Source organism: Cydia strobilella, chromosome Z, assembly GCF_947568885.1.
Source record: "Cydia strobilella chromosome Z, ilCydStro3.1, whole genome shotgun sequence".
Classification (NCBI taxonomy): domain Eukaryota; kingdom Metazoa; phylum Arthropoda; class Insecta; order Lepidoptera; family Tortricidae; genus Cydia; species Cydia strobilella.
This window is the reverse complement of record NC_086068.1, coordinates 46,597,785-46,624,920: the sequence shown is the minus strand read 5'-3', so window position 1 is coordinate 46,624,920 and position 27,136 is coordinate 46,597,785. Positions and strand designations below refer to the sequence as shown.

The window sequence follows — 27,136 nt, the reverse complement described above, 5'->3', positions numbered from 1 at the left end:
TATAGGTAGGTACGTCGTATTAAGGTGGGTAACATAAGTTTCCTTGGGTATAGGTAAGACAACCTACCTCATTTTGGAGATGTACCAACAATATATATCGGGGTAGGTACTTTATCCTTTCATCAATGTTAACTTTAACATCTTTTTAAGGTTTTTGATAATGCGTAGGTACTAGGTACGTACAGACTACCTAGGTACTACATTGGTACTGTGCTCAGTTCAGTTATAATACCTACAAACGTGAGTTTCTTTTTAATTTCCTTATTAGAAAGAAACTTCCGCTTGGTTTAAGAGTATTTAGAGTACCTACTACGAGAAAATTTTAATTTCGCGTCTATTTCTACTGACAAAGTGGGTTTGCCAGAGCATATAAGCTTTCTTGTCAACTTGCCTGCTTGCGTTGCCTTTATGACCTAGGGCCGTTAGTTCATGCCAACCAAATACTCGCATGTACGAGTAGTACATACTTAGTACCTACCGGGTTCAGCCAGCAGTTTTTAAAAAATCGGACTTTTTTTAGACCATAATACGGTTGCCAAAAAATATGAATAGCAATCTTAAGGCCTTTCTCAAGTAACTTCATCAAAATTAGCTTGATAAAAAAAATACAGGAACCTTGGTCTTAAGCGATCGGTTGACTATCGGTTATTTAAAAGGCGCATGGCGCATGCGATCAACGGAATGTGTTTGCCGCGTCTGCGTCTCTAAACACGTCATTGTTTTTAGGGGTCCGTAGTCAACTTGGAACCCTTATAGTTTCGCCATGTCCGTCCGTCTGTCTGCCTGTCCGAGGCTTTGCTCCGTGATCGGTAGTGCTAGAAAGCTGCAATTTGGAATGGATATTTTAATCAATAAATCCCACAGTCGTACAATAAAATAAAATAAAAAATATGGTGTAATTTTTTTACGTAACGTGGAGGTGTAACTTAGTGTTTCGTGCAAAACTTTGTTTTGAAAAACGGAACAATTATGGGATCACTTCGGTCTTGTTTTTTTTTCGCTTCAACCCTACAGTGTGGGGTATCGTTGGATAGGTCGTTTAAAACAAATAGGGGTCTCAACAAACATTTTTTGATAAAGTGAATAGTTTCGGAAATAATCGCTCCGAAAAAAAAAGTGTCCCCCCTCTCCCCCTCACTAGCTTTTGAACCATGGGTCCAAAATTGGCTATCATGTTTAAAATGCTATTACTGCTCCCACGTACCCTACTTAAGAGCGAGGCCGTTTTCTTGCGCCGGAGATATTTAGCGTCGAAGTTATCAGTCCGCGCCTCAGCAAACATACGAGTAGGTAGTCGACGCGCTGCAGTATCGTGGAAGCCGTAGTAGTCGTATTTATACTGTTTTTATTAGCATTAAACTAACAAAATTTTGGTGGTAACTACTGGGAAAAAAAAACACGTTTTACCAGTGGTATAACTAGCAAAAAGCAGAGCTTTTTAAGGGCTCGCGGAGTTTTTCTACCTCATGATCATATATTTAAGAGTTAGACTCTTGTCGGTGAAGCGATTTCCATGCATGTCGGTTCTCTGTCTTCTCCTTGACAGCCTGATACGACGACGCGACGACGACGTTGAGTTTTTCCTTTTTAAGGTTCCGTACCCAAAGGGTAAAAACGGGACCCTATTACTAAGACTCCACTGTCCATCCGTGTCTGTCTGTCCGTCTGTCACCAGGCTGTATCTCATGAACCGTGATAGCTATACAGTTGATTTTTTTTTACAGATGATGTAATTCCCGTTGCAGCTATAACAAGAAATATTAAAAACAGAATAAAATAAATATTTGTGGCGTTCTCAATCAAAAGGTACCACTTTGCCAGCAACCGCTCGGTGTAAGTGTCAAAAGGGCCTCTACGTGTTGGCTTCGGCTCCACGCAAGCCTCCTAAGTGTCCAGAACCATTGTTCCGCGATGAGTGAAAGCATAATTTAAATTGCTGTAAGTATAAGTAATTCGCATTAAGACTGTAGTTTTCTATGCTTCTGTTAAAGGTACCTACTTATAGATAGGTGCTTGATGTTGACTGACGCTCCAATAGAATAGTTTTTCTATTTGACGCCAAACAACTATAATGCCTTTAACTTCACATTTAAATATTCAACGATTTTGTTTATTATTGTAACACCTGCACGCACCCTGCGTAGCCCGCATGCCTATCGTTTCCGATCCGTAGCGAAGGAAACGCAGCTGTCACTGTCGCACTCTTATGGAAGAGTGATAGAGAGACAGCAAGTTCGGCCGAATTTCACCTTCCCATACAAACGGAGTTTTGTTCTCATCATCTAACTCCGTAATAGATGGATACAGTCTAAGGAAAAAACGTGCCTCGAAAATCACGAAAATTTGATTCTCGATCAGATGGCGCCACTAGCTTTGGCCTACTCTCGTATAGAGGGCGTTGACGGTTTCGTTTGTTATTTATAATTTTAACACATATCAGTGAAAGAACATGGGTCAAAATCATATAAAAATAAAAAATGCACCTAAAAAAATCATTTATCCATATTTAAATACATTTTAACGTATTTTTATAAATCTTCATTTTTAGTTTTAAAGTATGTCCATAGATGGCAGTGAATTTACAGTGGTTACAAAATTTACTACTATGACAGTACCGCTCTATCTTATATCCTTTGGTTCTCATTTTAAAACTACGTGTTGAATTGTAACGAAACTTGGCACATACAATGACATAAGGTATATCTATGCGTGTAATTATAGTTGGTCAAATCAAATTGTCAGTATACACCGTGTTTTTTTTGGTTTCCGTTAATTTTAAGGGGAGATTCTTCGGGTTCAATAAAGTTAATTTCTCTAAGAAACTAGTGTTTTAACTCTTACGGTTTTTGAGATATTCAATAAATAAATTTAATTGCTAAACCTGTGTAAACAATTCTTCATTGCCTCCAAATTTTATTTATTTTTTAAGTTTCGTCAGTAAAGAGTTTTCCATTGATAGCTATTCACTACAAGAAGGTTACTGAGGTGAGTTAGTTTAACAGTTCCGACATTACCTACTTTTCTTTCATTAAGTGTCACACTAACTTTTACGTAACTCTATAGGACCTTTTACGATGCAATATTCATTTATTTTGTATGAAAAAGGTAAAAAAAAAAAAACAATTATACAAAAAGCGATATACCAGGTAGCTTCTATTAATGTACCAAGCAACGTGTCGAATTTAACGGAAAAAAAAACACGGTGTATAAGAACAAAAAAACTACTCAAGTACTCATCCTTTTCTTTTGGGTGCTGGTACTAGTGTAAGTAGTATGATTCTCTCTGTCTATGTTTGAAATGAGAGAGTCCTTTGACAAACTATTATAGTTAATATAGCTCCAGCTTATAAAACAAATGAAATAGAGCAAAAACAAGCTTTGTAAAAAAAAAACAATTTCGCTGTATTTTTTTAACTATGGAATCCGAAGCTACATAATTTACATAAACTAATTACAGGCATATCCTATTGTAAGTACCAAGTTTCAGAGAAATCTAGCTAGTCTTTTAAACTGAGAGCGTAACTACGTTTGTATCTCAGAAAACCACCTAGGGGTGGTCTGTGGTTTGTATGGAGAGCCGAGCTTGCTCGCAGCTGAGAGCTAGAAAGAAATATACTGACCGGACCACGGTTGCTGTCTGGTACGCCTGTCTGTTACAGCTTTTATTTTGTCCTTGCCTTTTTAGGGTCCGTACCCTAAGGGTAAAAACGGGACACTATTACTAAGACTCATCTGTCCGTCCGTTTGTCTGTCTGTCACCAGGCTGTATCGCATGAACCGTTAAAATTTTCATAGATGATGTATTTCTGTTACCGCTATAACAACAAATACTAAAAAGTACGGAACCCTCGGTGGGCGAGTCCGACTCGCACTTATCCGCCTTTGTCCGGTTTTTTACTACTAACGCCATCTGTTAGAAAAATAAAGAAACATTAGCACGAATGTTAATTCGTTATTTTTCTAATAGATGGCGTTAGTAATAATACAAAGTATTATTCCTTTATTATATTTTTTATGTGTATAAAATGATATTTTTATGCTTGATAACACATGTAGACATGAATTTAAATTACTATGTTAGATCTCAAAGCTAACAGGTGGATAGTTTTTACGTAAAATGTACCACAAGAATGCATAGATTGTCGAATAGAACTACCTACTGGAAAAAAAAAACAGTAATTACCACCAAACCGAGTTGTCGGTAACAACTGGGAATTATTTTTCCCAGTAGTTACCAGTGGTAAAAGATGGGAAAAAATTTCCAACAACTTGTTGGTAACTAGGGATTGCAAACCGGATTGATTTTCAATCCAGCCAGATCTGGTTTGGTATAAGGATATTAAATTCAAGCTTTTTGCGTTATATGAGAAGCAAAGGGTATTTTTTCCAAATACCCTAAAACAGCAACTTGAAGTTAATAATAAATAACTTATTAACAAAAAAAACTTAGTATTAAAAAGTGTTACAATGTCAATCTCAATTTAAAAATAAAGTTTGACATAGTATTTTAATAAGTATAAGTAATTTATTAATTTTATTATATTTAAACATTCACATGTGCTCAAAGTAGTAAGGGGATACTGTATATATGGTCCACCTTCACCGAGACGTCTGACGGATGAAACTTATTATATAATTTATGAAAGAAAGCATGTCCCTAAACATATTTAAATAGGGTGAATATTTTCGGAAATAATCGCTTTGAAAGAAAGAAGAAGAGTGCATTAAAGACTCGAATTTGCAATATTCTTACCTCCGGAGTTACACACAATGTTTTTCATCACACTTGCGAAGAAAAAACTAAATTATAAGCGAAATCCTACTACGGTGTCATTTTAAACACAATTCGTCCGCCATTTTGAATTTTTTTGGCAGTTTACGCATCGAAGGCACAGACACATCGGCATTCAGCCACAATTGAATATTGTGTAAAAATATTTTAATATATATACATATATATATTACATATAATAAATACATATACATATAATCACGCCTATTTCCCGGAGGGGTAGACAGAGACCACGGATTTCCACTTGCTACGATCCTGACATACCTCTTTCGCTTCCTTCACTTTCATAACATTCCTCATACACGCTCGCCGGTTTAGGGTGCTCTTGACCTGGCCTTTCTTCAGGATTTCCCCGATCTGATCAGAAAAAGTCCGCCGAGGTCTGCCCCTTCCAACTCCCGCTTCTACCTCTCCCTTATACACTGTCTTTGTTAGCCTTCTTTCACTCATTCTTTCCACGTGTCCAAACCATCTCAACATACCTTTCTCAATTTTTGTCACTACATCATCGCTCAACGGCTATTAAATTAATCTAATTAAATATTTTTAAACATAAACAAAAATATTAAGTTATAAACGTCAGTATTTTATAGGTAAAACTCATTTATACCTAGTTAATTCAATTATGAATAAGTAACATATTTAAAAAAAAAGATATAGGTAACTCACTCATGAGTTATAGCTTTTTTTTACAATCCATAACTCACGCGGGAGCAATATAGGCCTTTGTCCTTCAGTACACCTGCATGAAATAAGATCTTTTTCGAGCAAGTGTGATGAAAAATAAATTTGATTAGATTCCAAAGCCCGATGATGGGATAATTTTGGGGTGGGAATTGGAACTTCTTGAAATGACAAGTTTTCGTAACTGTTCTTTGATGGAATTCTATGTAACGCTGACATCCATTCTAGTATCAAATGAAAATTGAAGATAATATCTTTTAACAAAAATTATATGAAATGCGTTAATTTTTTTATCGAAAAAGTTGTTTTACAGCCTACCCAAATCACAAATAAATAAATAATAAAATAAATATTTGGGGACAATCTTACAGATCGACCTACTCGTAGCCCCAAACCAAGCAAAGCTTGTACTATGGGTACTACGATATACATAGGTACGTATATTGATAAATACATACTTATATACATAGAAAACACCCATGACTCGGGACCAAATATATCTGTGTTCATCTCACAAATAAATTTTCATATCACCAATTGGATGCCAAATCTTTATTTTGTATAGAAAAATCGCATGGTATGACACACTGGCTCCGCCTCAACGCGCGGAGGAGCGAGGCGCACGACGACTAGCGCGCTCGGACGGAGACGCGGTGCGTGCCGCAGGGTACGTCACACCGAGCTCCGCAGTGCCGTTATGCCGTACGGATTTTAGTGCAAGAAGGACGTAGGCGCAATGGATATCGACGTCGATAAATTTATTTTTGAAATTGAAAGTTACCTATTCGAAATATTGTTTTTATTTAGTTTTATAGTATCGGTTTTAATCATAATCTAAACTAAACATAAGGGATTCTTATTAAAGTATATTGAACTATTTACTTAAGTGTAAGCCAAAGCTTTTCTTCCGCTGTAATAGAACGTCGAAAATTTGTGTCCGCGCCGGTAAAAATCACTCCAATTTTGCTTAGCAAATAATCAAATGACGAGGTTGACATATGGGTGCAATTAAAAAAAAATCTTAGTGTTGCCTTGAATCTTGGTAATCTCTAGCAAAAGACCCATTTATAGGTCTCGTTTGTAAATAGGGATGTACCCAGTGTGCGTTTTTTGACTCGATTGTACAAAAACCAGTGAAAGTATCACCGCAGCGTTCTGAATAAGTTCCGTTTCCATTTTATCGACAAATAGGAACTGTTTTCACCTTAACGTTCGAATGTGAAATGAACGCGAGACTGAAGTAACGCGGAACGTCACGCATCGCAGCTCCGGACGGAGATGCGGATAAAACTCGGACGTTGGAGCGTTGTCTCCGCATGCGACTCCGTTGTGACAACCACCTAAGTAGAATCGCACCGTTTTGACGGTTCGGTGCGATAGTGTGGAAGCCCACGTGGCCCACGCCAATACTACATATTCCTAGAACTGCTCCAAGGTCGCGGTGCGGAGCGATGGTGTTACGGCCTTTATGCTTGAGCCGGAAGTGCCATAGACTATCCAACGTTGAAAAGAGTAAGGTTGTAGAGTTGCATATGAAGTTGTAATACACAGAATATAGTCGACGAGTAGAAAAAAACAACATATGGAAACTTTGTTTTATGCGTACAACGCTGCGTACGTCTGTAACGCGATTTAGGGTCTCCCCACAACTATCGTCGCAGAATCAACAAAAGCCGGTAGGAAACAGATTTATGTCCTACGCAATAAGAGCGAAAAAGACGTCGCTCGGTTTGGCTCGTCTCGGCCGACGCAATACGACTAGTGGAAGCCGCTCGACCCCAATTTCAAAGAAAAACCGCAAATCGATGTACAGGTTAGCTGTTTGGCACACGCATACTAGAGGTCAAAACAAAATTTTTGACCCGCAGTTCCTAAAAAAAATTCCCTTAGGAGGAAACTCCCCAGGCGAGTGCTGAAACATTTTTGTTTTGTATAGATTTTTTTTTTTTTTTTTTTAAACCTATCGTGTGTGGTATGTGGTGGTCGGAAGGGCTTTTTCAGGCGATTCTAAAATTACGCCACATTATTACATTTCAGCAATTTTTTTAATAAAAACAAAAAGAATTTTCAAAACATACCAAGTTTGGGCTTATAGGATATGGCTGATTTTTTTGTACAATATATCACATCGGTCAAGGAAAAAGGCGCTAGTTTTTATTAGTATGCATGTGTGCCACGCACACATATGTATAGGTTAGTATATAAAAAATCCGCTAGGAGCGTTTGTGTAGACGTTTTTTGACATTTACTCGCGAGTTGGCTCTCTTTTACTCACAGACCTGTAATTTTTATGCTTACTTTTACTATACATATATTATTATATTGATTATACTCTTTGATAGGGATATTTTCAAGGAAACCTATGAACGTGGGGACGTTGCGAGCCTTTTACATTCCTGTACCTACAATAATGTATTTTATATATTTACAAAAAATGCTAGAATGTTCTAAAATACGCCTGGCGTGGCGTTGCACTAATAAACTATCTAGGAGCATTTTACATTGCAATATTAATACGCCTGGCGTTGCACTAATAAACTATCTAGGAGCATTTTACATTGCAATATTAATACGCCTGGCGTTGCACTAATAAACTATCTAGGAGCATTTTACATTGCAATATTAATACGCCTGGCGTTGCACTAATAAACTATCTAGGAGCATTTTACATTGCAATATTAATACGCCTGGCGTTGCACTAATAAACTATCTAGGAGCATTTTACATTGCAATATTAATTTTAGTAATAAGACTGAAAACCAATATCAATAACAACCGAAAAGCGAATATATAGCGAATATAAAGAGATTAAAACAATGAAACTTGATTCTTATTTTTTTATTGATAAATTCACATTCAAATTATAGACCACTTTGATGAGTTTGATGACAGATATTACAATATGGGAGTTCTACAGACAAATTTTAATTAATATTACTTATTATACTGTATCGGTACTTCTCAATCTCTAAATCTACTGAAACATTAGCTACATCGATTTTAGGGTGCATAAATGCCTCAAAAGTAGTGTTAGGAGTGTGCGCCAGCAATGAGACTGTCAGAAAATAGATAATTGGAAATACATTATTAATATTATTACAATTATATTATTACATCATTCGTTTAAGATTTCCACAATACACATAAATAACGACAGTCAAAAATATTTTTATATTTATAAGACTACTTCATCACATATTATTTACTGTCAAAAAATGATAAAAATACCTACGCTGATGTTTACCCATGGACTGTCAAACAGACTGAAGTTCATTAGTTTCATTATAGATCGAAGCATTCCACTGTTCTAATATTAACTTTTCCATTGATCAGATTTGAAATAAAAGGTATTCAAATACATCATTTTCTAATGGGTTAAAATATAATATAATAATGATGAATTACCACACCATTTAATTTTATGATCTTCAAAAAAATTGCACGAGGTCCATGGATATGATAACGTGGCATAAGAAAATATGAAATGACGGAACAAAAAGTGATCCTTAATTACGTCCACCGATTTCATCCAGTGCTAGGCAGGGTCTATACGTGAATGATTCACAGGTATCAGTATGCCCACGCAAAATAATGTTCACGCAAAATAATGTTAATATTAAGAACAGTAATTACGAGGGTGGTTGCAATGTAACCCGCCAATTTATTATATAACCTGCCCGCTTCAGCATAACGGTACTGCAAGTGAAGTGTAAATATGATGTAATGTATGGGGGGGATTGTCAGGATTGTTTGTCAGTAAGCTGATAGCGGGAGTGGCGGGCCACACTGCATCCCCGCAGCAGTAGCCGCGAGCAGCGCGCCTGAGATTCAGAGCTCGCGGCCACTCGCTTTTACACCGCCAATTCACACTCGCACCGCACTCCGTCCTGTCATGTACAACGTAAACGTTAGTCAATTCAGTCTACCATCAAATATAAGAATTAAGAGGCATCCCTTCCGCCGCCTTCGCGTTCACCTAACAGATTAAAGTAAAATCTGTATTTTTTAACGGCAAACTTTTTATCGCTTGATAACTACTCAAGTAATAAACATGGTTGACATAAATATGTATTTATTTGTAAATTTTATTGCTATTAAGTAAATAATTATTTTATTTCCACTAATAGGGTGTATAGATTGTTTCCCATGTAAAAATATTACATATTATTTCGAAAGAAGGCAGAATAAGTTTCTTGCATTGCCCTGTCGTGATAATAAATAATTATGTTACAATCTGTTTTGCACACATTTTATGAGTGCTGCCAGAGCACTTGAAGAGACAGGCATGATTTTATATTAGAGAAATCAAGTATATTTTCTAAATAAAAGGTGTTGGAAATAATATATCTCATTATTGCGTTGTTATTATGCGCTGTTCTAGATCTAAAATCCGCATGAATCTGAATGTCCGCGAATGTTAGTTATAGATGATCGTGACCCTTAAGGTTAGTAGTGATGAGCGATGGCGGACGCGTCCAGCAGGGTGGGTGTGAGGCGACGGGCGCGCTTACGAGCCCCACCAGTCGGGGCCGCCGCTGCCACCGCCGCCGCCGCCGCCGCCGTATGACCCGCCGTAGTTGCCGCCGTACGAACCGCCGCCGCCTCCATATCCAAAACCTGCACAAAACACACATTCATCCGTTATGTGCTGGTTAACAACACGTTGCACATCTATATATATAAAATTGAAAAACCAGAACGGGATAAAAAACAAGGGAAGCAGCGAGATGGCGCCTTACAAATTTCTAAAAAAGTTTTTGACACATTTCTCGAATACGACGCACGTATGATAAGTAAAAACCGGCCAAGTGCGAGTCGAACTCGCGCATCGAGGGTTCCGTACTTTTTAGTATTTGTTGTTATAGCGGCAACAGAAATACAACATCTATGAAAATTTCAACTGTTTAGCTATCACGGTTCATGAGACACAGCTTGGTGACAGACAGACGGACAGCGGAGTCTTACTAATAGGGTCTCGTTTTTACCCTTTGGGTACGGAACCCTAAAAACTGTTCCAATCTATTATCTAAATATGAGAATAGAACTAGAGCATAAAAACTATCGCTTTCGCGGCGTATTTAATTTATAAAGCAAAAGAAATGTTCATAACGATCTTCATTTTACGACGATCGGCCATTTTCGGCAACTCTCGGTTGGTTTCGAGTCGGTGGTGCTACAGACCATCTACAGACACGACACAATTATTTGACGTAAGTTCTTGAACTATCTTATGTTTGTTCATGCTGGTATACAGTTATTTCGGCGTTTTTTACTCGAAGTAAAATAAAAAGTGCTATCAACCTTAGTCTATGCCCATACGAGTGACTTATGACATGACTTATGTCAAAGTGGTGATGTATGAAATTTGTTGTAAGTATTAACATGATATTTATTACTAAATGTCCAATATGCATGTAATCTAATAATGTCTTATTATTATTATTTTTAATAGGTAGATGAAGCGTTTCAGTTCGTTTTGACGTAGACCGGCGCGCGACAAGTATCACAGATAAGATGTTCAATTTTATAGAGTTTAGAGTTCTAAAGGCGGATTTTTAATTAGCTGGTGTAAATTGAGTTTTTTCACCAAAATATATCTTTATATTATTATTGTTATTTTATTACTCAAATACTTTTTAAACATATTATTAAAAATCCGCCTATAGCTCAAGAGTAATGACTGAATCGCACAAACATTCTGTACTGCAAATTTTTCATTATAAGTATAATTCCGTTTAATTTTACTGCTCCTTTTTGGTTTGTCGAGAATGTCTAGATGAAAAGTGTCGGCATGGAACTTAAGAGGAAAGGAGACGGCCGCTTTTAAATACAGACGTAGTCCCTATTTCCCACCCTCATGTAAATATTACTAGTAACATTATGAACCATAGATCCTTTGTTTGACTTTTTTATATTTTTAGATATAATTTTTTCAATTGCTCCGAACTCTTATACTTAAAACATAATTAAAAATTAAAAAAAAAACAAAGGGTGTCAAAATGTTTTCAGTAAGTTAATATCCAGAAAGGAAAATGGGGACTACCTACGTCACACCTTACCTTCGCGTAGGTACGTTTGTATGAATAAGCGGTTTATAGGCGATGGTCGTCCACTTTCTTTAAGGCCGCAATTAATCTAATGAACGGTTTCTGCAACTGGGCTTATAAAATTTAATAATAATTTTGTTAACAAAAGTTTTAAATAAATGAATAAATTCTATCTTGCCTTAATTTTACCAAATCACATCATTTATTGAGAAAGCGAACTAAGTTATCTAAATAACGGTCACAAAATAAGAAGTCCCTATCACAGTCATGAACCCTGGCAGGGTGGAATGCTGAAGGTTAATGATAGATTATATAGTAAGGTCGGTATTTAAGTAAACATAAGACAAAGCCTTTATTTCACTTACGCGAGCGGAGCCGCGGGCCCGTCTAGTATTCAATAACTGGCAAAATATTTTAAACACCACATATAACACTATATGTTACCACTCGTTTTGTATCTCATCCGTCTGTTTCATCAACGGGTAAGAGGTTAAAGACGTCGCTCACACAACGTCAGTAACCTTCATGCTTTTAAGTTTAAATATCGGATCGCTGGTGACTGTAAGGGTCGGTTGCACCAGACCGTCTTTCACCGTTAACATTAGTGACTCAGTATTATCATTGATCACTCTGTAAAAGTTGGTTGGTACAACTGGCGCTTCAATTTGACGAATAAAATTTAAAGGACAAGCGTTAAACTTACCAGAATCGATAGAGGAGGCTCCAGCACTCCTCGGCGGCTGGCGTGACTGTGTACGGAAGTCACGGGCTCCGAAGCCGCTGCCGCCGGCGCTGCTGAAGCGGCCGCCGCCGCCGCCGCCCGCGCGGCTGCCGGCGCGGCGTCCGCTGCTGCCCAGCCGCCCGTCTGCTGCGGTGCTCGTTAGCCAACTGTTATTGTATAAACGCTTTAGCTATAGCCGATTCAATGTTTGTCAAAGGAACATTATTACACCACTGTTTATTAGTACAAACAAAGATAATTAAGAAGACGGCACTAGCTCTCTCCATACAACTCGACAATAGATTTCGCGGCGAACGGAAAGAAAGTCTAATGCTCAACAATTTTCAGCTAATATTATAACCGGATTAACCGAAACTCTATTTTCTACCTCTTCTGCTTATAATATTAGTTATAAATTGTTGAGCAATACACTTTTCGTCAGTAGTGTCGAGTAGCAGTACTGATAGTTCCGCTACTTGACGATAGATGTAGACTACGAAAATAATAGTCGTTTTGGTAACAAAACTGATGTATGGAGTGAGCACTACTATGTCTACTTAATTCTCTTTGGTACAAATACAGTCTGACAAAGTAAAATGTAGACTTGATATTTACTATAGTTCGTTTATTTAAGCATTAGAAAAAGGATAAACAATCTTGACGTATCTTTTTATTGAAAAACCCTTTAACCAAGTTTTTTTAAAGCAATAATTTAAAAATTTGCTAGCACATACGATCTACGTTATATTTTTATTAATTTTAAGCGAGAATGTTTTTTTCATCTGTTGTCATTTCCAAGACGGCAATATGTTTGCCATTTTTAGTCAATTAATGTCATAAAGTACCCATTTTCATAGTGCGACTGAAACAGTAGGGAAATTTAAATAATTTATAAAATGAGATTTTAATATTTAAAAGCATTTATTTGACGTTTGAAATATGAGAATTATGTTTATCAACAAAATTGAGCGTAACCGATTTTATTCATAGATATTTAAGTTCAAATGTAGGCAATATCTAAATAATATATGGAAGATCTTGCCAAAGAATTTTACGAGAGATGGAATAACTTTTATCAGCTTCCTTTTTTTCGTAGATTGGTAGGAGTATATTCTCCCATGCGAACTAAAATTTACTACTACTGCAGCTGCGAATGCAGCACGCACACATGGAAGAACTTCGCGGCGCACGTAAATGTAAAGCTCTATCTAACTATGGACGGTATAACGGTATAAAGACATGAAACAACAAAAAACTCTAAAATTGATCATCTCCAGGCCGACCGACCATGAACTGTTTTTGCAAGCATTTGAAAAGCCAAGACAAATATACAGATTTCTGCGAACTCGTAACATGCTATCGCCGATTTTCCTGAATAGAACATTGTCGTATATGAAGCGGCGGATGTCTAGGAGTAATAAAAGTCGCGTGGAGTTCAAGGTCAGCTCTTTGCTGGAGAAAATCACTTTGAAGAAGAGTACAGAACTGCAACCTAACAGTTTGGGAGGGTACATGACTCTGACCTTTCTGGGCTTTTATGACAAGAGCTTGGTGGATCCCAGAGACTACCAAGTGAAAGTAGAGACCTTGCTGCTCAAGATATGCCATAAAAAGAGGAAAGAGAGCTCATCTGACGTAATGAAAGTTTCGATTGGCACCTGCTCACTGCCACTTAACCCATTCACTTCGGAGCCCCCCACCATGGCTTCAGCTGTCAGTATCTCCAGCGTCACCTTCAATCCCTCTCAGGGGCCTAATGTCAAGTCCTACATGTTTATGCTGAAAGTCACGATCACAAGGAACTCGGGGAATACTGCCAATGGTAGCAGCAGCTCTACCGAAATTATGAATGGAGATAGTGAAGAACCAGTCACAAAACGCCTGAAATCATCAGATTCGTCTTCCGACAGCAAATGGAGCAAGCTCTGTGAGCTGATAGTGTATGATAAGCACAACCGCTGCCTGCTTACTAACGGAGAGTATGATCTGGTGCTGCATGATGTGACACCAGGTGGACGGAGCAAAACACTGGCCAGGTCTCCGCATAAGGCTCTGATGGCTCAATGGGAGACTATTCCTAATGTAAGTTTTAGTCTTAACTTTGCATATTTATGTATTTTATTTCATAGGAAAACTTACAGCTACGCTAGAGTAACGCAGCGTACTACGTAGGCGAACAACAAGCGAACGCGAAGCGAAGCTATGCGGCGCGGGGTGAATCAATCCTTTGATACCTATAGATTTGTCCTACGTGGGCGATCTCGTTGCGAACGCGAACGCCGTGGGCCAGCCGCGCCGCGCCGCTTCGCGTTCGCGAGTTGTTAGCTTACGTAAGACGCTGCATAACAAGGAAGGTAAATGACATAGAATACAGAAAGAGTGCGAAATAAAACTGTTATAGATACGTATTATATTTCAATATAAATTATTTTTACACTAATCTATACGAATTTATATTATGATCGTCAAGTGGAAAATAACAATTGATTATAATTATACAAAAACAATACACAATTTAATAACCATTTGAATAAGCAATCGATTAATTAATTAATTAAATTTAATAACTCTAATAAGTCTCATTAATATAAGTTAGTATTCATAAGTAAGGGTATGTAGGGAGTGAGGACTAAGTAATAAGCTAACTTGTTTCTTTATGGCAATGTGTTGAATTAGGATGTCCTAACTAACAACTTATTTATCGCTATTATCCCTTATTTTTGGTTTGCTTGAATTTTTTGATTCTTTAGCATCAAGGTCTCCAAACTTTTTCTTATTCGCCTAGCCTATTATAAAATAAATATTATAGCACATTGTTACAGTAACAAAGTCCCCCAGTCTCTTTGCGGATCATCCGTGGTCCAAAAAGAGCCGGTCACAAGCCCGGGTAAATGAGGAGTGCATGGGTCGTGTTGTAGTCTTGGGGGAAACCCCATCATGGCAACACGCCATATTACTCGACTGCGACTTAACCAGAAAGTAGGGTTATGGGTTTGGGTACTGATGATTTGGCCGGATTTTATAAAATGACGATGTTTCGGTAGATTCTTCTTGCCCATCACAACCTGCTTACACTTGTTTTATTAACCTTTGGTATGCTTAAGAGGAGATCTGCTCCATATATTCGCCTACGGCTCATAAAAGACATCCCGGGACTCGTAAATAATGACACACTTTGCACACTTGCATTGAAATGTACTATTTATCTTCTAGCGCCTAAACTATTGGGCGGATTTCAATAAAATAGACATCAGTATTTCCATTATTGGTACACGAGTGCTATGTAATACAAATTTACTAAAATTAACGGAGGAAAATTGTTTAGGGCCAAATAATGTGATTGCAAAAACAGATTTTAGGTCTTAAATGGAGACTTAGTGACTGTAATCAAATTTGACACCTACAATTTCTGAAATCCTTGTTTGCGTGTCTTTAATTTGAGCTTCGGGGACCACGGGGATCAAATGGCATATGCAAAAGTAGACAACTTTTTTTGTTTTTTTCTTACAACTTATGGGTTTTATTTATGTCATTATTGTGTACGGCGAAACAAAAGCTTATTAAGTTCCACACAAAAAAGGTAAGCAACACCATGTCCCTCAAAAACGAAGCCTTCTTCTAGAAATATGGCTCAGAAGTCACAAACCTATACTAAATCATCTCCTACTAAAATTTTAATTCTATATGACTCAGAAAAATAATCTTGTGCAATTTTTAACCAATTATTGGAACACAACATACAAATACAACAGACAAATAGCCAACCACGAAAAAAAGTGTGTGCGAGTAATCTTTACGCGCGATTGAAGTAAAACTTCTTTGACGTTTATAGTTATGTAAAAAATATGCTGGTTCACACATTTTTATTTTCGCGATTTCGGGTTTGGTCCCATATTAAAAGTTACTCAGTATACATCGCAAAATATTGCAGGTAATTAAACACATCCTGTATAAATGCTACATATTTGCCGTGACTTATTTTTCAACAAAAAAGTCACGTCAAGCTCGCTTACCTTCATTCTAATACTAAAATAAACGTATACCGCAATGTAAGATCTAGTACGATTTCCGCGTGTGAATCTTATTTGTGGGCAACTACATATGATAACTTTAATTTTGTTCGACAGCAGAAGTAAACTAATTTCTACTTTCGGATGCACAGTCGACAGAAGTGCTGGAGGCCAAGCGATAAGAGCGTGCGACTTGCAATCCGGAGGTCGCGGGTTCTGGCGGGTTCAAACCCCGGCTCGTACCAATGAGTTTTTCGGAACTTATGTATGAAATATCATTTAATATTTACCAGTCGCTTTTCGGTGAAGGAAAACATCGTGAGGAGAATAAGGCCTAGTTTTCCCTTTGGGTTGGAAGGTCAGATGGCAGTCGCTTTCGTAAAAAACTAGTGCCTACGCCAATTCTTGGGATTAGTTGCCAAGCGGACCTCAGGCTCCCAAGAGCCGTGGCAAAGTGCCGGGACAACGCGAGGAAGAGAAGAAAGAGGATGCACAGTCGACGTGTATTTTTGTCTTCTTAAAATAAGGTGCTAAATTCGAAACGTATCTTTTGTGATACCGTGCTTATGCTTGAGCTTAATTAAACATAACTAAAAGGAAATTTACTTGGGTACGTCCTGCTTGGCCTCCACCAACAGCTCGACGAGGTCGCGCGCCAGGCCGCGGTTCGCGTCGTTGAAGAAGGACGTGGCCACGCCCAGGTTGCCCATGCGGCCCGTACGCCCAATGCGGTGCACGTACTCTTCCACGTCCGAGGGCAAGTCGAAGTTGATCACGTGACGCACGTGAGGTATGTCGAGACCTGCCATCCAAAGGTTCATTTAACTGGGTTCATTTTTATATAATATAACACATGCATACATACCTGAGGGTTTCAATTATTCCTTCAGAGTTGATAATAAGGTGGAAAGAGAAAAAATCATAAGCATAAGCGGCCTGTAAACACTCACTCGTGTATAGAGAAAAAAAAATTAAGTTATCCTTCGGGCATAGTTATAAAAAGTTGTGTAATAATGCCAATAAATAGTATTTTAAATTATTTTGCAATCGGAATTTATTTTCTGCCTCCGGATCCATTTCAAAGTTTTCATATAAATATTGTTACATTTTGTATGTCTAACAAGATATACCATTATTGGCTCGAAATAGCATGGTAAAGGTTCAAAGCCAATAAGTTGAAAAAAAAAACATTGAACGAAAACTTCCAACTAGAATCCGGAGGCAGTAAAAATCAAGTTAAAAACAAAATAAAAATACGTGCAATAATTAATTACCAAATGGCACCTTTTTTTAACTGTGCTCCCTAATAAATAAATAAAGGTAATAATGACCCACCCTATTATTGGATAGTATGAATATCCTCGTTGCTCATTATACTATTGGATACCAAGTGTAAGCGTAATTGTAGCAGACGCAAGTAATTAGGTATTTTCAATTGAATATTTTAACTAAACATAAAACTGATATGTTCGTCTAAAGCCATGCTAATGAAATGGTTGTTTTGAGAAATCTTGTAGGGTGGTCGTTGCATATACGACAAAAATATTTAATAAAAACGATTATCTAGGAAGATCAAAGTAAATAGCCATGACAGCTTAGAGCAATGCGGTGTTAAGCGCAATAGTATTGTGCGGTGACCTCTAGCAGCCACGGCGGTGGCGACGAGGATGGGCGTCTGTCCGGTGCGGAAGCGGCGCAGCGCCTCCTCGCGCTCGCGCTGCGTGCGGTCGCCGTGGATCGACGTCACCGGGTACCCGTCGCTGTCCAAGTATTCCTCCAGTTGATCTGCTCCTGCACAATTAAGTTACCCTTTTAACCTTTTGGACGCCAATGACCGGTATATACGCACCGTAGGTTCAATGCCAAAGACAGATTAACCGGTTATAACCGGTTAGACAGAGCAACATAGACCTACATGCATATGCATAAAGTTCAATTTCAGTTTTGACACTTCGGTGACGTGGCGTCTGGATGACTACTTTTGTGTCTGACACGGCGTCGAAAAGATTAAATTCACAAAATGACACATACTTTCATGCACTTGTTCTATTCGCCCCAGCTTTCAAAGATGTAGATATAATTTTAACACATGACACGATAAAAAATAAACCGTACCTTTCTTAGTTTCAACAAACACCAGCGTAAGTTGATCCTCCTCGGGGCGGGAACGTTTCAGCAAGTTAGAAGCGTTCAGCAAGTCCAGTAAGAACGAGCGCTTTTGTGCCTCTTCCACCCAGACCACCTGTGACAATATAAAATGTACTTATACAATGTGTTTAAACAGCTATGTATGACACCCACGTTACATATTATTCAAATTTTGATATACTGGTTCACTTTCACTTTGAAAATGGCGACAAGTTTACTAACTTTCTGGGTAATGTTCTCGGAAGTGGAACCGACTCGTCCCACTGCTAAGAAGACGTAGTTGCTCAAGAAGTCCTGTGCCAGCACTTGAATCTGCTTGGGGAAGGTGGCAGAGAACATGAGAGTCTGGCGCTCGCCGGTCTTCGGCATGGTGTGGCACTCGACGATCTTGCGGATCTGGGGCTCGAAGCCCATGTCCAGCATGCGATCGGCCTCGTCGAGTACAAGGTGGCGGCAGTGGTCGAGCGCGACGCGGCCGCGCGCCAACATGTCCACCAGGCGGCCCGGCGTCGCCACCAGCAAGTGGCAACCGCGCTCCAGTTCGCGGAACTGTTCGTGGATCGGTGACCCACCGTACCTAAATTACAATTTAACCGTTAAATGACAATATAAATAATGCAAGTCTAAGCATTAAAATTTATCGAGTTATAGAAAATGTAATTAAAACGTAGAGATGATACGTACACAACACAAGGGCGCACACGGGAGCGGTATGCGAACTTCCGTGCTTCATCGAAAATCTGGGTAGCGAGCTCTCGAGTGGGTGCCAGCACCAGGCCCAGCGGGTATTGCTTGCGTCGATTGTAAGGTCTGTAACACACGTTGCTAATAAACAAACAGTAACAATTATCATTCAAAAACCTGGGCAGTGAATGGACATTTTGGACAAACTAATGAAATGACACTTGATGAGAATTTAAGTTAAGAAGCAGCGAAAAATCCTACAAACTTATTTTCTCTTAGAACACTGGCTTGTCTCTATCTTTGGACAATCCGTCCCAAAAAGTAGGCGAAATTGATTTCTTATCTATTTACTGGCACATGTGTAGGTACTTACGCGAAAAGTTTTTATTACCTATTGTGGGCAAAGTGAACATAATTGCGAAATTTGAAGAGCATAACCTATAGCAAAATTTTAAATGAGAACATTGTGTTTACAACGTCCACTTCTATTACACGTAGTATTTTAGATGCTCGTCTCTAGATACGTAAATATGTATTTATTTGCTACCTTGTTGTGGGGAAAGCATATTTACTCGTTATTTGTAAGAAGTATGTAAGTATTGTGTACTAGTGTTGTACTGACCCCATATGCTTGACCGGTCCCGCCTCGTATATCTGGTTGAGTATGGGCACGAGGAAGGCGGCCGTCTTGCCGGAGCCGGTCTGCGCGCAGGCCATTACGTCCCGGTGCCCGAGCACGATCGGGATCGCGTACTTCTGCACGGGCGTGGGCTTGTCGTAGCGAGCATGGCTTATGTTCGTCCGCATGATTTCCGTCAGGTTAACATCCTCGAACTGTCACATATATGTCATACATTATTTTAGGAAGCCACAAAGTAGACGACAGAACGAACGAGTCTGTATTTTATACTTCGTACTTTACTTGCTCAAATCCAACCTATTTTACAAAAACGCATAGAGTCGGGTGTTCATCAGTTAGCCAGTAGTACACAAATAGCCAAGCGAATATCTGGCAAACGCGACGTTGCCGCTTGGTGCAACCAAGGACATTAGATACCTAAGCACTTACCTACCCCACTCCCCAGTAAAAGTAAGCTCGCTCCATCTACGGACGAGTGAGTGAGACAAGAATTTCAATATTTCGTAAAAACTTTTTGGGAAATAAAGATTTTTTTTCGCTTCATGCCTTTTTGCCTGTTATCAGCACAGCAGCAGCTATCATTAGAAGCGTTTTTATAGTTATCGGAAGAAGAATTCGCGACACTCTCAATTGATAATAAGTATAACATACGCTTAAAATAAGTCAAAAGAGAACGTAAAATTATTAAATAAAATAAAAATGGCACCGTCGGGGTTTGAACCAAGTATCTTAGTAGCTATCTGATTTTTTTTTCAAAACAGAGGTAACGGGTGCCACGAGCACATGACAATGTCTGAAAATATCAGTTGGTTCTAATTGCCTTGTCAAAGTGTCAATCTTTGCTCAAACAAGAATTTAATTTTAATTTCCAATCTTTTTTCAACAATAAACATTCCATCCGCTGCGCCCTCTAGGTTACTTTACTGTAACGTTACGAATGTACTGACATTTTACACTGACTTTAAGTACGTCAGTGTGCGTGAATGCAAGATATTGCAATATTTTGTAGTTTTTACACATTTTTGACGAAATGAGACACTGTTGAGTGTAAATATATTTCGATTTAGACGTCATATTTTTTGTTGTATGCGGTAAATATCAACACGTCTTGGAAGATGTTTGAGTTTTGGAAACGATGGTGATAATTCGCAAATAGCCGGGTCCACACATAGCGAGCATACGCGCGATTTCCTCGCGCACAAAACGGTCAGTGTAGACGTGCCTCGGCCGAGGCGGCGCGCGCGTTTTCCTCGCCCGAGCGTCGGCGGTTTAACGGCATGCTCAAAGGCGCCTGAGACGTTTGCCGCGCGCCAGTGTAGAAGTGTTTGTTTATGGTGTGCGTTTTTTTTGTTCGTACCTACTTATGTCACAAGTTGTCAAAACACGGAAAAATGAATAAAAACGATTGTCGGAAATTAATACTTTTATACGCAGCCAACAGATGTTTGTGGGATGCTAGGCATCCAAACTACACAAATAGGGGAGCAAGGGAAGACGCATGGCGTAAAATAAGTGAAGAAATGAGATCGCCCGAAACATTGAAAAAAAAATTTGCCAATTACCATGTTGCGATCTGTGTATATAATTGCGGCACCCAAAATCTCATATGATTCCTTCTTTTCTTATGAAATGCTTTAAAAAGTAAAAACACAGGAACGCAAGCCACGGCAGTCAGTACGTGCGGAGCTATTTTGAACAGCTGACTGAATGACGCCATCTTGCCGAGCAAATTGGCTCGGGTGAGGCAAAAGTTATACGAGCACGCGGCCGCGCGAGGCCGGGCGTTTGCCGCGCGAGGAAATTTCCTCGCGAGCCTGCTTGCTATGTGTGGACCCGGATAATTGTGCACAATCACGCCATCTTTTGGTGGTTAGTCGGCAGGACAGCCCTAGACATCCACCTTAAATGTCTATTTTATGGCCGTGGCCGTGGTGTAGCCGTACTACAGATCAGCTGTGTGGCCCCACTACAACTATAAGAAAAATTAAAATTTGTTGAATTTAATTTGTAGCCAATTAAATAGTCTATCGATTAATGTTCGCAATAATGTATTTTAATTGAAAATATGCGAGATAAGACCGCTCGAAAAAAGAGTGGTTAACTGATGAACAACTCACCCTACACTAAATTTACAATTTAGGGTCATGTGTTTCTTTAAAAGATATATAAAAACTTTTTTCTACTCCGGTACTTTTATCTGTCAATTATATGGCCCCGCAAACGAATATAAAAGCATGTCTTATGCAATTTCAAAAAAGTATCTAGTCTATTCTTCATTAAAGACCCTAGGGTTATTATGTGATATAATGCAACTGCTAACAGAGGTGCCCTGTGAACCCAACAAATAAATAAATAAAAACACTAAATTTACAACGAAAATCAAAACTGCCAACATAACAAACAACTGAATTCATATGGTTTGAAACAATAACAAAACTAAAAAATTGCTGCCAACATAAGGAAAAACGCAAGTAAGTGAATGACAGTTGAAAATAAAAATATTAACGTGTCTATGATTACGTTCTGTCAACTGTGATTTGTCACTATCCAACTTCCCGTTATGTTCTCGTTCTTTCTTATGCTGTATTGCTGTGTTCGTTTAGCATTCTTGGAATAGTTGTGGCATATTTAGCATTCTTATTAGAGTTTGGAGTGGAAAATAATAATGTATGCAACGTTGTATAAGTAGGTCAAAAAAGGCTAGTGGCGTCTTTATTAACAATTTTCGGCTTCGCCTCAAATTCTTACCTACACACGCCACACCTTTTTTGAACCCTCTTATGCAACTATTGCATAAAATACTATAATATTCTCAGTGTTGCCTCCCAGTATACTTATGAAAATATATCGTAAATTCGAAAGAAAAATCACCTGTTTAAAGTAAATAGTGATATCCATAACTAATACAAAACCAGGACAACTGTGTGTAAGTTATTTACAATAAGTTAACTTTTTGTGAACTAAAATTGTCTGATATAAGAAGCTTATTAGGGTTCCGTACCCAAAGGGTAAAAACGGGACCCTATTACTAAAACTCCGCTGTCCGTCTGTCTGTCTGTCACCAGGCTGTATCTCATGAACCATGATAGCTAGACAGTTGAAATTTTCACAGATGATGTATTTCTGTTGCCGCTATAACAAATATATTGAAATTCAAATTGACATAATTTAGTTAAGTAAGTAGTAATAAGGTTCATTTAAGGCACTATTGTATTAGGATTTACCTGTAAAAATAGTTGCTCTATTTAATAAATAAAATAAAAAAATAAAAACAAATACTAAAAAGTACGAAACCCTAGGTGCGCGAGTCCGACTCGCACTTGGCCGGTTTTTTATAACGTAAGTATATTAAATATATGTATTTTTTTATCATTAATTAAATATAAGTTTATAATGTTTTTAAAACTGCGTTGTAAAAGTGCTGACATAATAAAGCCTAATTATTGAATTAACAATTTGTATTTGAAATTTATTCTTGGTGGTCTGCAAGCAGATGGTAAAATTTTTAAACCCTACTAGTATTGCGAAAATAACTGTCTGTAACAACCTTTTCACGCTTAAACCGCTGACCTGGCGACATAGCAAGGTTATATTTTTGTCGCCTGTCACCATGCCTGACACATTTTAACAAGTATGTAAGTGCGAAAGTGACGGGCATAGTGACAGGCGATAAAAATGGAACCATGCTGCCACCGCAGTAGGTAATAGATAAAATTTGGTATGAAGATAGTTTATGGGCCGGGAAAGGACATAGGGTTTTTTTCAATCATCATCATCATTCCTCATAGACGAAGTGGCAGGCAGAAGCTACTAATGAATAAACATAGAAGTATTTTCAAAAGGCTATATTCAATAAAAGTAGCCCAGATTTATCTATGCCTAAATAGCTACTAGACATGGAGTCGTCAAACCAGATAAGATTATACATATATGTATACAATTTTTTCCATAGAGAAAGGCATCCAATTATGCTAACATCGTTTTTAATATTGCTCAGTTTACAACTTTACATAGAAGGAATGTGATTACAAATGATATATCGACTATCAAGTTTCACCAAAGAACTGACCTCTTTAATTCATTTATATAAAGAAGTGACATATTAATGGATGCAATAAGTAGGAAGTATCCTGGTTGTCAAATGGTGATATATATGTCAATGAAATTTAAAACTATGTACTGACCACACAAGGTGACACTTTGTTGGTTACATAATTTTAATAATGTATATTAGATTAGAGTATAAAAATATTACAGCACTCAACTCACTAACTATACCCAATATGGCAAAATTTCATAGTAACTTATGTAAGTGGAAATTTATGGCAGGTGACATTGACTGCCAGTTTTGTGACAACCGCTAACTGGCCGGTCTTTACTTAAATGAAAAAAAAAACAGCAAATTCTTGAATCATACCATACTTACATGATGATAAAAGAGTTGTGAACAACTTACGCTAGTAATGAAATCCGGCACGCGGTCACCGCTGGCCTCGACCGGGATGTCCTCGTACTTGGAGAAGTTGATCCCGGTATTGCCCGTGCCAAACAGCTCCAGCTCCTGCCGCTCGTCGCGAGGTAGCGGGACCGTCCAGTCATTCTGTACAACAAACACGTCATGTAATGTGATACATTCGTTATGATTATGAATACGCAGTCGTCATAGCTACCATGCCTAAAACGACTATTTAGTGAGTCCAATAAACACTTAAGGTTGCTTCTCAAGCAACAGATATTAGCTTGACTGGAGTTCTAAGGCAGCATTTGTATGATTTTAACAGATTGTTTATTGTTTTATGTTGGTTTTGTAACGTTCATTCTCGTGGCCTGGGAGGATTTTGTACAAAACATCCATAGTCGGGTTAAAGTTTGCCTGACATAAAACAGTCTCAGTAACTGGTAAATCCAATAAAAGTTCGATTTATTTGTCAACCTCAATGGTTATGATACCAAACGAAATACCGCAAATTAGTGCAGAATTTACCTCATCCCTGCGAGAGGTCGAACGGCGGACATCGTCAGAGGCCCAGCGCGAATTCCCGCGGTCTTCTGAGCGGGGCTCCGGCTCCTTCCAACGGTCGTTGCGCGGCTGCGGCGGCTCGTTGAAGTCCTCGTCGCGGCGCACGTCGCGCTCCATGCCGCGCTCGCGCCCGCCGCTCGAGCTGCCACCACGCCCACCGGACCCGGAGCCCCATCTGTCGTTCTCACTAAAGCGATCGGACTCGCCATTTTGATATCCCTGATCACGACCTAAACAACAACAATGATTCAGTCAAACTCAAAATAATTCATATGCTTTACAAGATACAGCACAAATTTAACGTGAAGCCTTGCATTCGAGCCTGCATTGCCTATTTCGTGCTATTTGCACGACTTTTTATACATGTGCACTATGGACCAGCTATACCCAAAGGTCGCTAAGTGCCCTGCGCGTCCAATATAACAATGCATTCAGGGCGCTGTTGCGGTTGCCTCGCTGGTGCAGCGCGTCCGGGATGTTCGCGGATGCGCGCGTGGACGGGTTTCCGGCCATCATGCGAGTGCGCTGCGCGGCCGCGCTACGGCGCCTGCGGGACAGCCGCAACAGTCTCCGAGCAGTTATAGCTGACAGGCTCGACAGTCAGCTTCTCGTGCACTGGACCAGGGTGCACTCATTGGTAGCTGCGTACACATGAGTATGTAGCAGCCGATGAGTGTACCCTGGCTCCTGCTAAAATAGATACACTAATAATAATAGCTTGTGGCGAGCTGTTGGGGAGCGACGACCCCACGGACCCGAGTGCTCCAGAGAGTCGGTCAGGGTCTCCGTCTCCGGCGTGTCTTCGTCGGTCGGAGTGGACCCCAAGGGGACCCGCAGGACTCTCAGCTCTGGCTTTCCTTCATTGGCCGTCCAGAGGGGAGTCGTAAGCTCCAGGGGTGGAAGTGAAAGATGCATAAGACGCGAGTTGGCACAGTGGCTGTGAACAGTCACTGGGTAGAAAGCAGCGCACACCTCTCGACACCCCTGAGCCGCTCACACCGGTGTTGCTCCTGGTCGTCTTTACGACGGCAGTTTCAGGGGCCCATCTAGTCAGCGGCAAGTCACCACCTGCCTCGATAACGTGTTTTAACATTGTTATGGCAGGTGTCTGGACTTCTTTACAATAGCCCAGTCTCATTGTCCACCCAAACTTCAATCCATAGACCGGTATACTGTTCACTTTTTTTACAATAGTCCCACAATGCCTGCTGCGACCGGTTCATGGGTGGCTATTGTTGCGCCTGTGAACGGGTTCCAGCAGGCGTTCTACATGACATTAAAGCTCTCCAAGGGGACTCTACGTGTTGGATCTATATCCCCACGCAAGCCTATCAAAAGACCGGGATTTATAGGCCCGTGATATCCAAGGAGATACAAATAATAATAAATATAATAATTTATGTTTAGTTGATTAAGATAGTATTAAGTACTAACATGTATGGACCATTATGAAGTCTGAAATAAACGAACTTTATTTTTTATTCAAGAACTTGCGTATTTTAATCGTCTGCTTTTTGTGTTTGCTTATAGGGTACATTTGATACAAAAATTTCTTAAAAGAAAACATAAAAACTTCCTACAAAATGCAAGTAACGTACGTGAAAAGAAATTTGGACTGTTCAATGTCGTATTACCAAAATATAACACCAAAAGGGTTCATAATTCAATGATTAACCAATATGTCTCGCCTCAGGAAGTTTCACAGATTATTAACAAAATGAAACCTAAACTTTCCGTGGGTCACGATGAAATACCCATAACTGTTATAAAAGAAAATGTTGATCTATTATCGGAACCACTTGCGCACTTTTTTAATAACTGCTTTGAGTTAGGCATATTTCCCGAACAGTTAAAAATTGCCAAAGTTTTACCTATTTACAAGAAAGGTTGTTGAAAAGATCCGTGTAATTATAGGCCTATATCTCTTTTGCCATCGATTTCAAAAATCTTTGAAACGATACTAAAGCCTAGATTGCTGAGACACCTCAAGACACATCCGGAGGTCGTAGGTTCAAACCCCGACTCGTACCAATGAGTTTTTCGGAACTTATGCACGAAATATCATTTGATATTTACCAGTCGCTTTTCGGTGAAGGAAAACATCGCGAGAAAACCGGACTAATCCCGACAAGGCCTAGTTTCCCCCCTGGGTTGGACGGTCAGATGGCAGTCGCTTTCGTAAAAACTAGTGCCTACGCCAATTCTTGGGATTAGTTGCCAAGCGGACCCCAGGCTCCCATGGAGCCGTGGCAAAAATGCCGGGACAACGCGAGGAAGATGATGATCTCTTTTGCCATCGATTTCAAAAATCTTTGAAACGATACTAAAGCCTAGATTGCTGAGACACCTCAAGTGGCACATAATGTTCTGAATAAAAGACAATTCGGGTA

General features: G+C 39.1%; 1 protein-coding gene and 1 long non-coding RNA gene across 3 annotated transcripts in view; one reads left to right on the top strand and one right to left on the bottom strand.

Annotated features, from left to right (window-relative positions):
- Positions 1 to 725: 725 nt before the first annotated feature.
- LOC134754981 (uncharacterized) overlaps positions 726 to 27,136 on the top strand; it is a 245,613-nt gene continuing 219,202 nt past the window's right edge. Inside the window, exon 1 of the long non-coding RNA XR_010128998.1 lies at positions 726 to 866. This is a non-coding gene — a long non-coding RNA (uncharacterized LOC134754981). The remainder of the gene's footprint in view (positions 867 to 27,136) is intronic.
- Positions 8,300 to 27,136, bottom strand: part of LOC134754016 (ATP-dependent RNA helicase bel) — a 28,099-nt gene continuing 9,262 nt past the window's right edge. For both annotated transcript variants that reach the window (XM_063690075.1, XM_063690076.1), the window contains 10 exons: positions 24,711 to 24,976; positions 24,183 to 24,326; positions 19,709 to 19,920; positions 19,087 to 19,212; positions 18,625 to 18,979; positions 18,370 to 18,496; positions 17,893 to 18,045; positions 16,861 to 17,056; positions 12,227 to 12,411; positions 8,300 to 10,093 (listed from right to left, as the gene is read on the bottom strand). In XM_063690075.1, the coding sequence (XP_063546145.1) occupies positions 9,984 to 10,093; positions 12,227 to 12,411; positions 16,861 to 17,056; positions 17,893 to 18,045; positions 18,370 to 18,496; positions 18,625 to 18,979; positions 19,087 to 19,212; positions 19,709 to 19,920; positions 24,183 to 24,326; positions 24,711 to 24,976 (1,874 nt within the window). In that variant the 3' untranslated portion in view covers positions 8,300 to 9,983. The remainder of the gene's footprint in view (positions 10,094 to 12,226; positions 12,412 to 16,860; positions 17,057 to 17,892; positions 18,046 to 18,369; positions 18,497 to 18,624; positions 18,980 to 19,086; positions 19,213 to 19,708; positions 19,921 to 24,182; positions 24,327 to 24,710; positions 24,977 to 27,136) is intronic.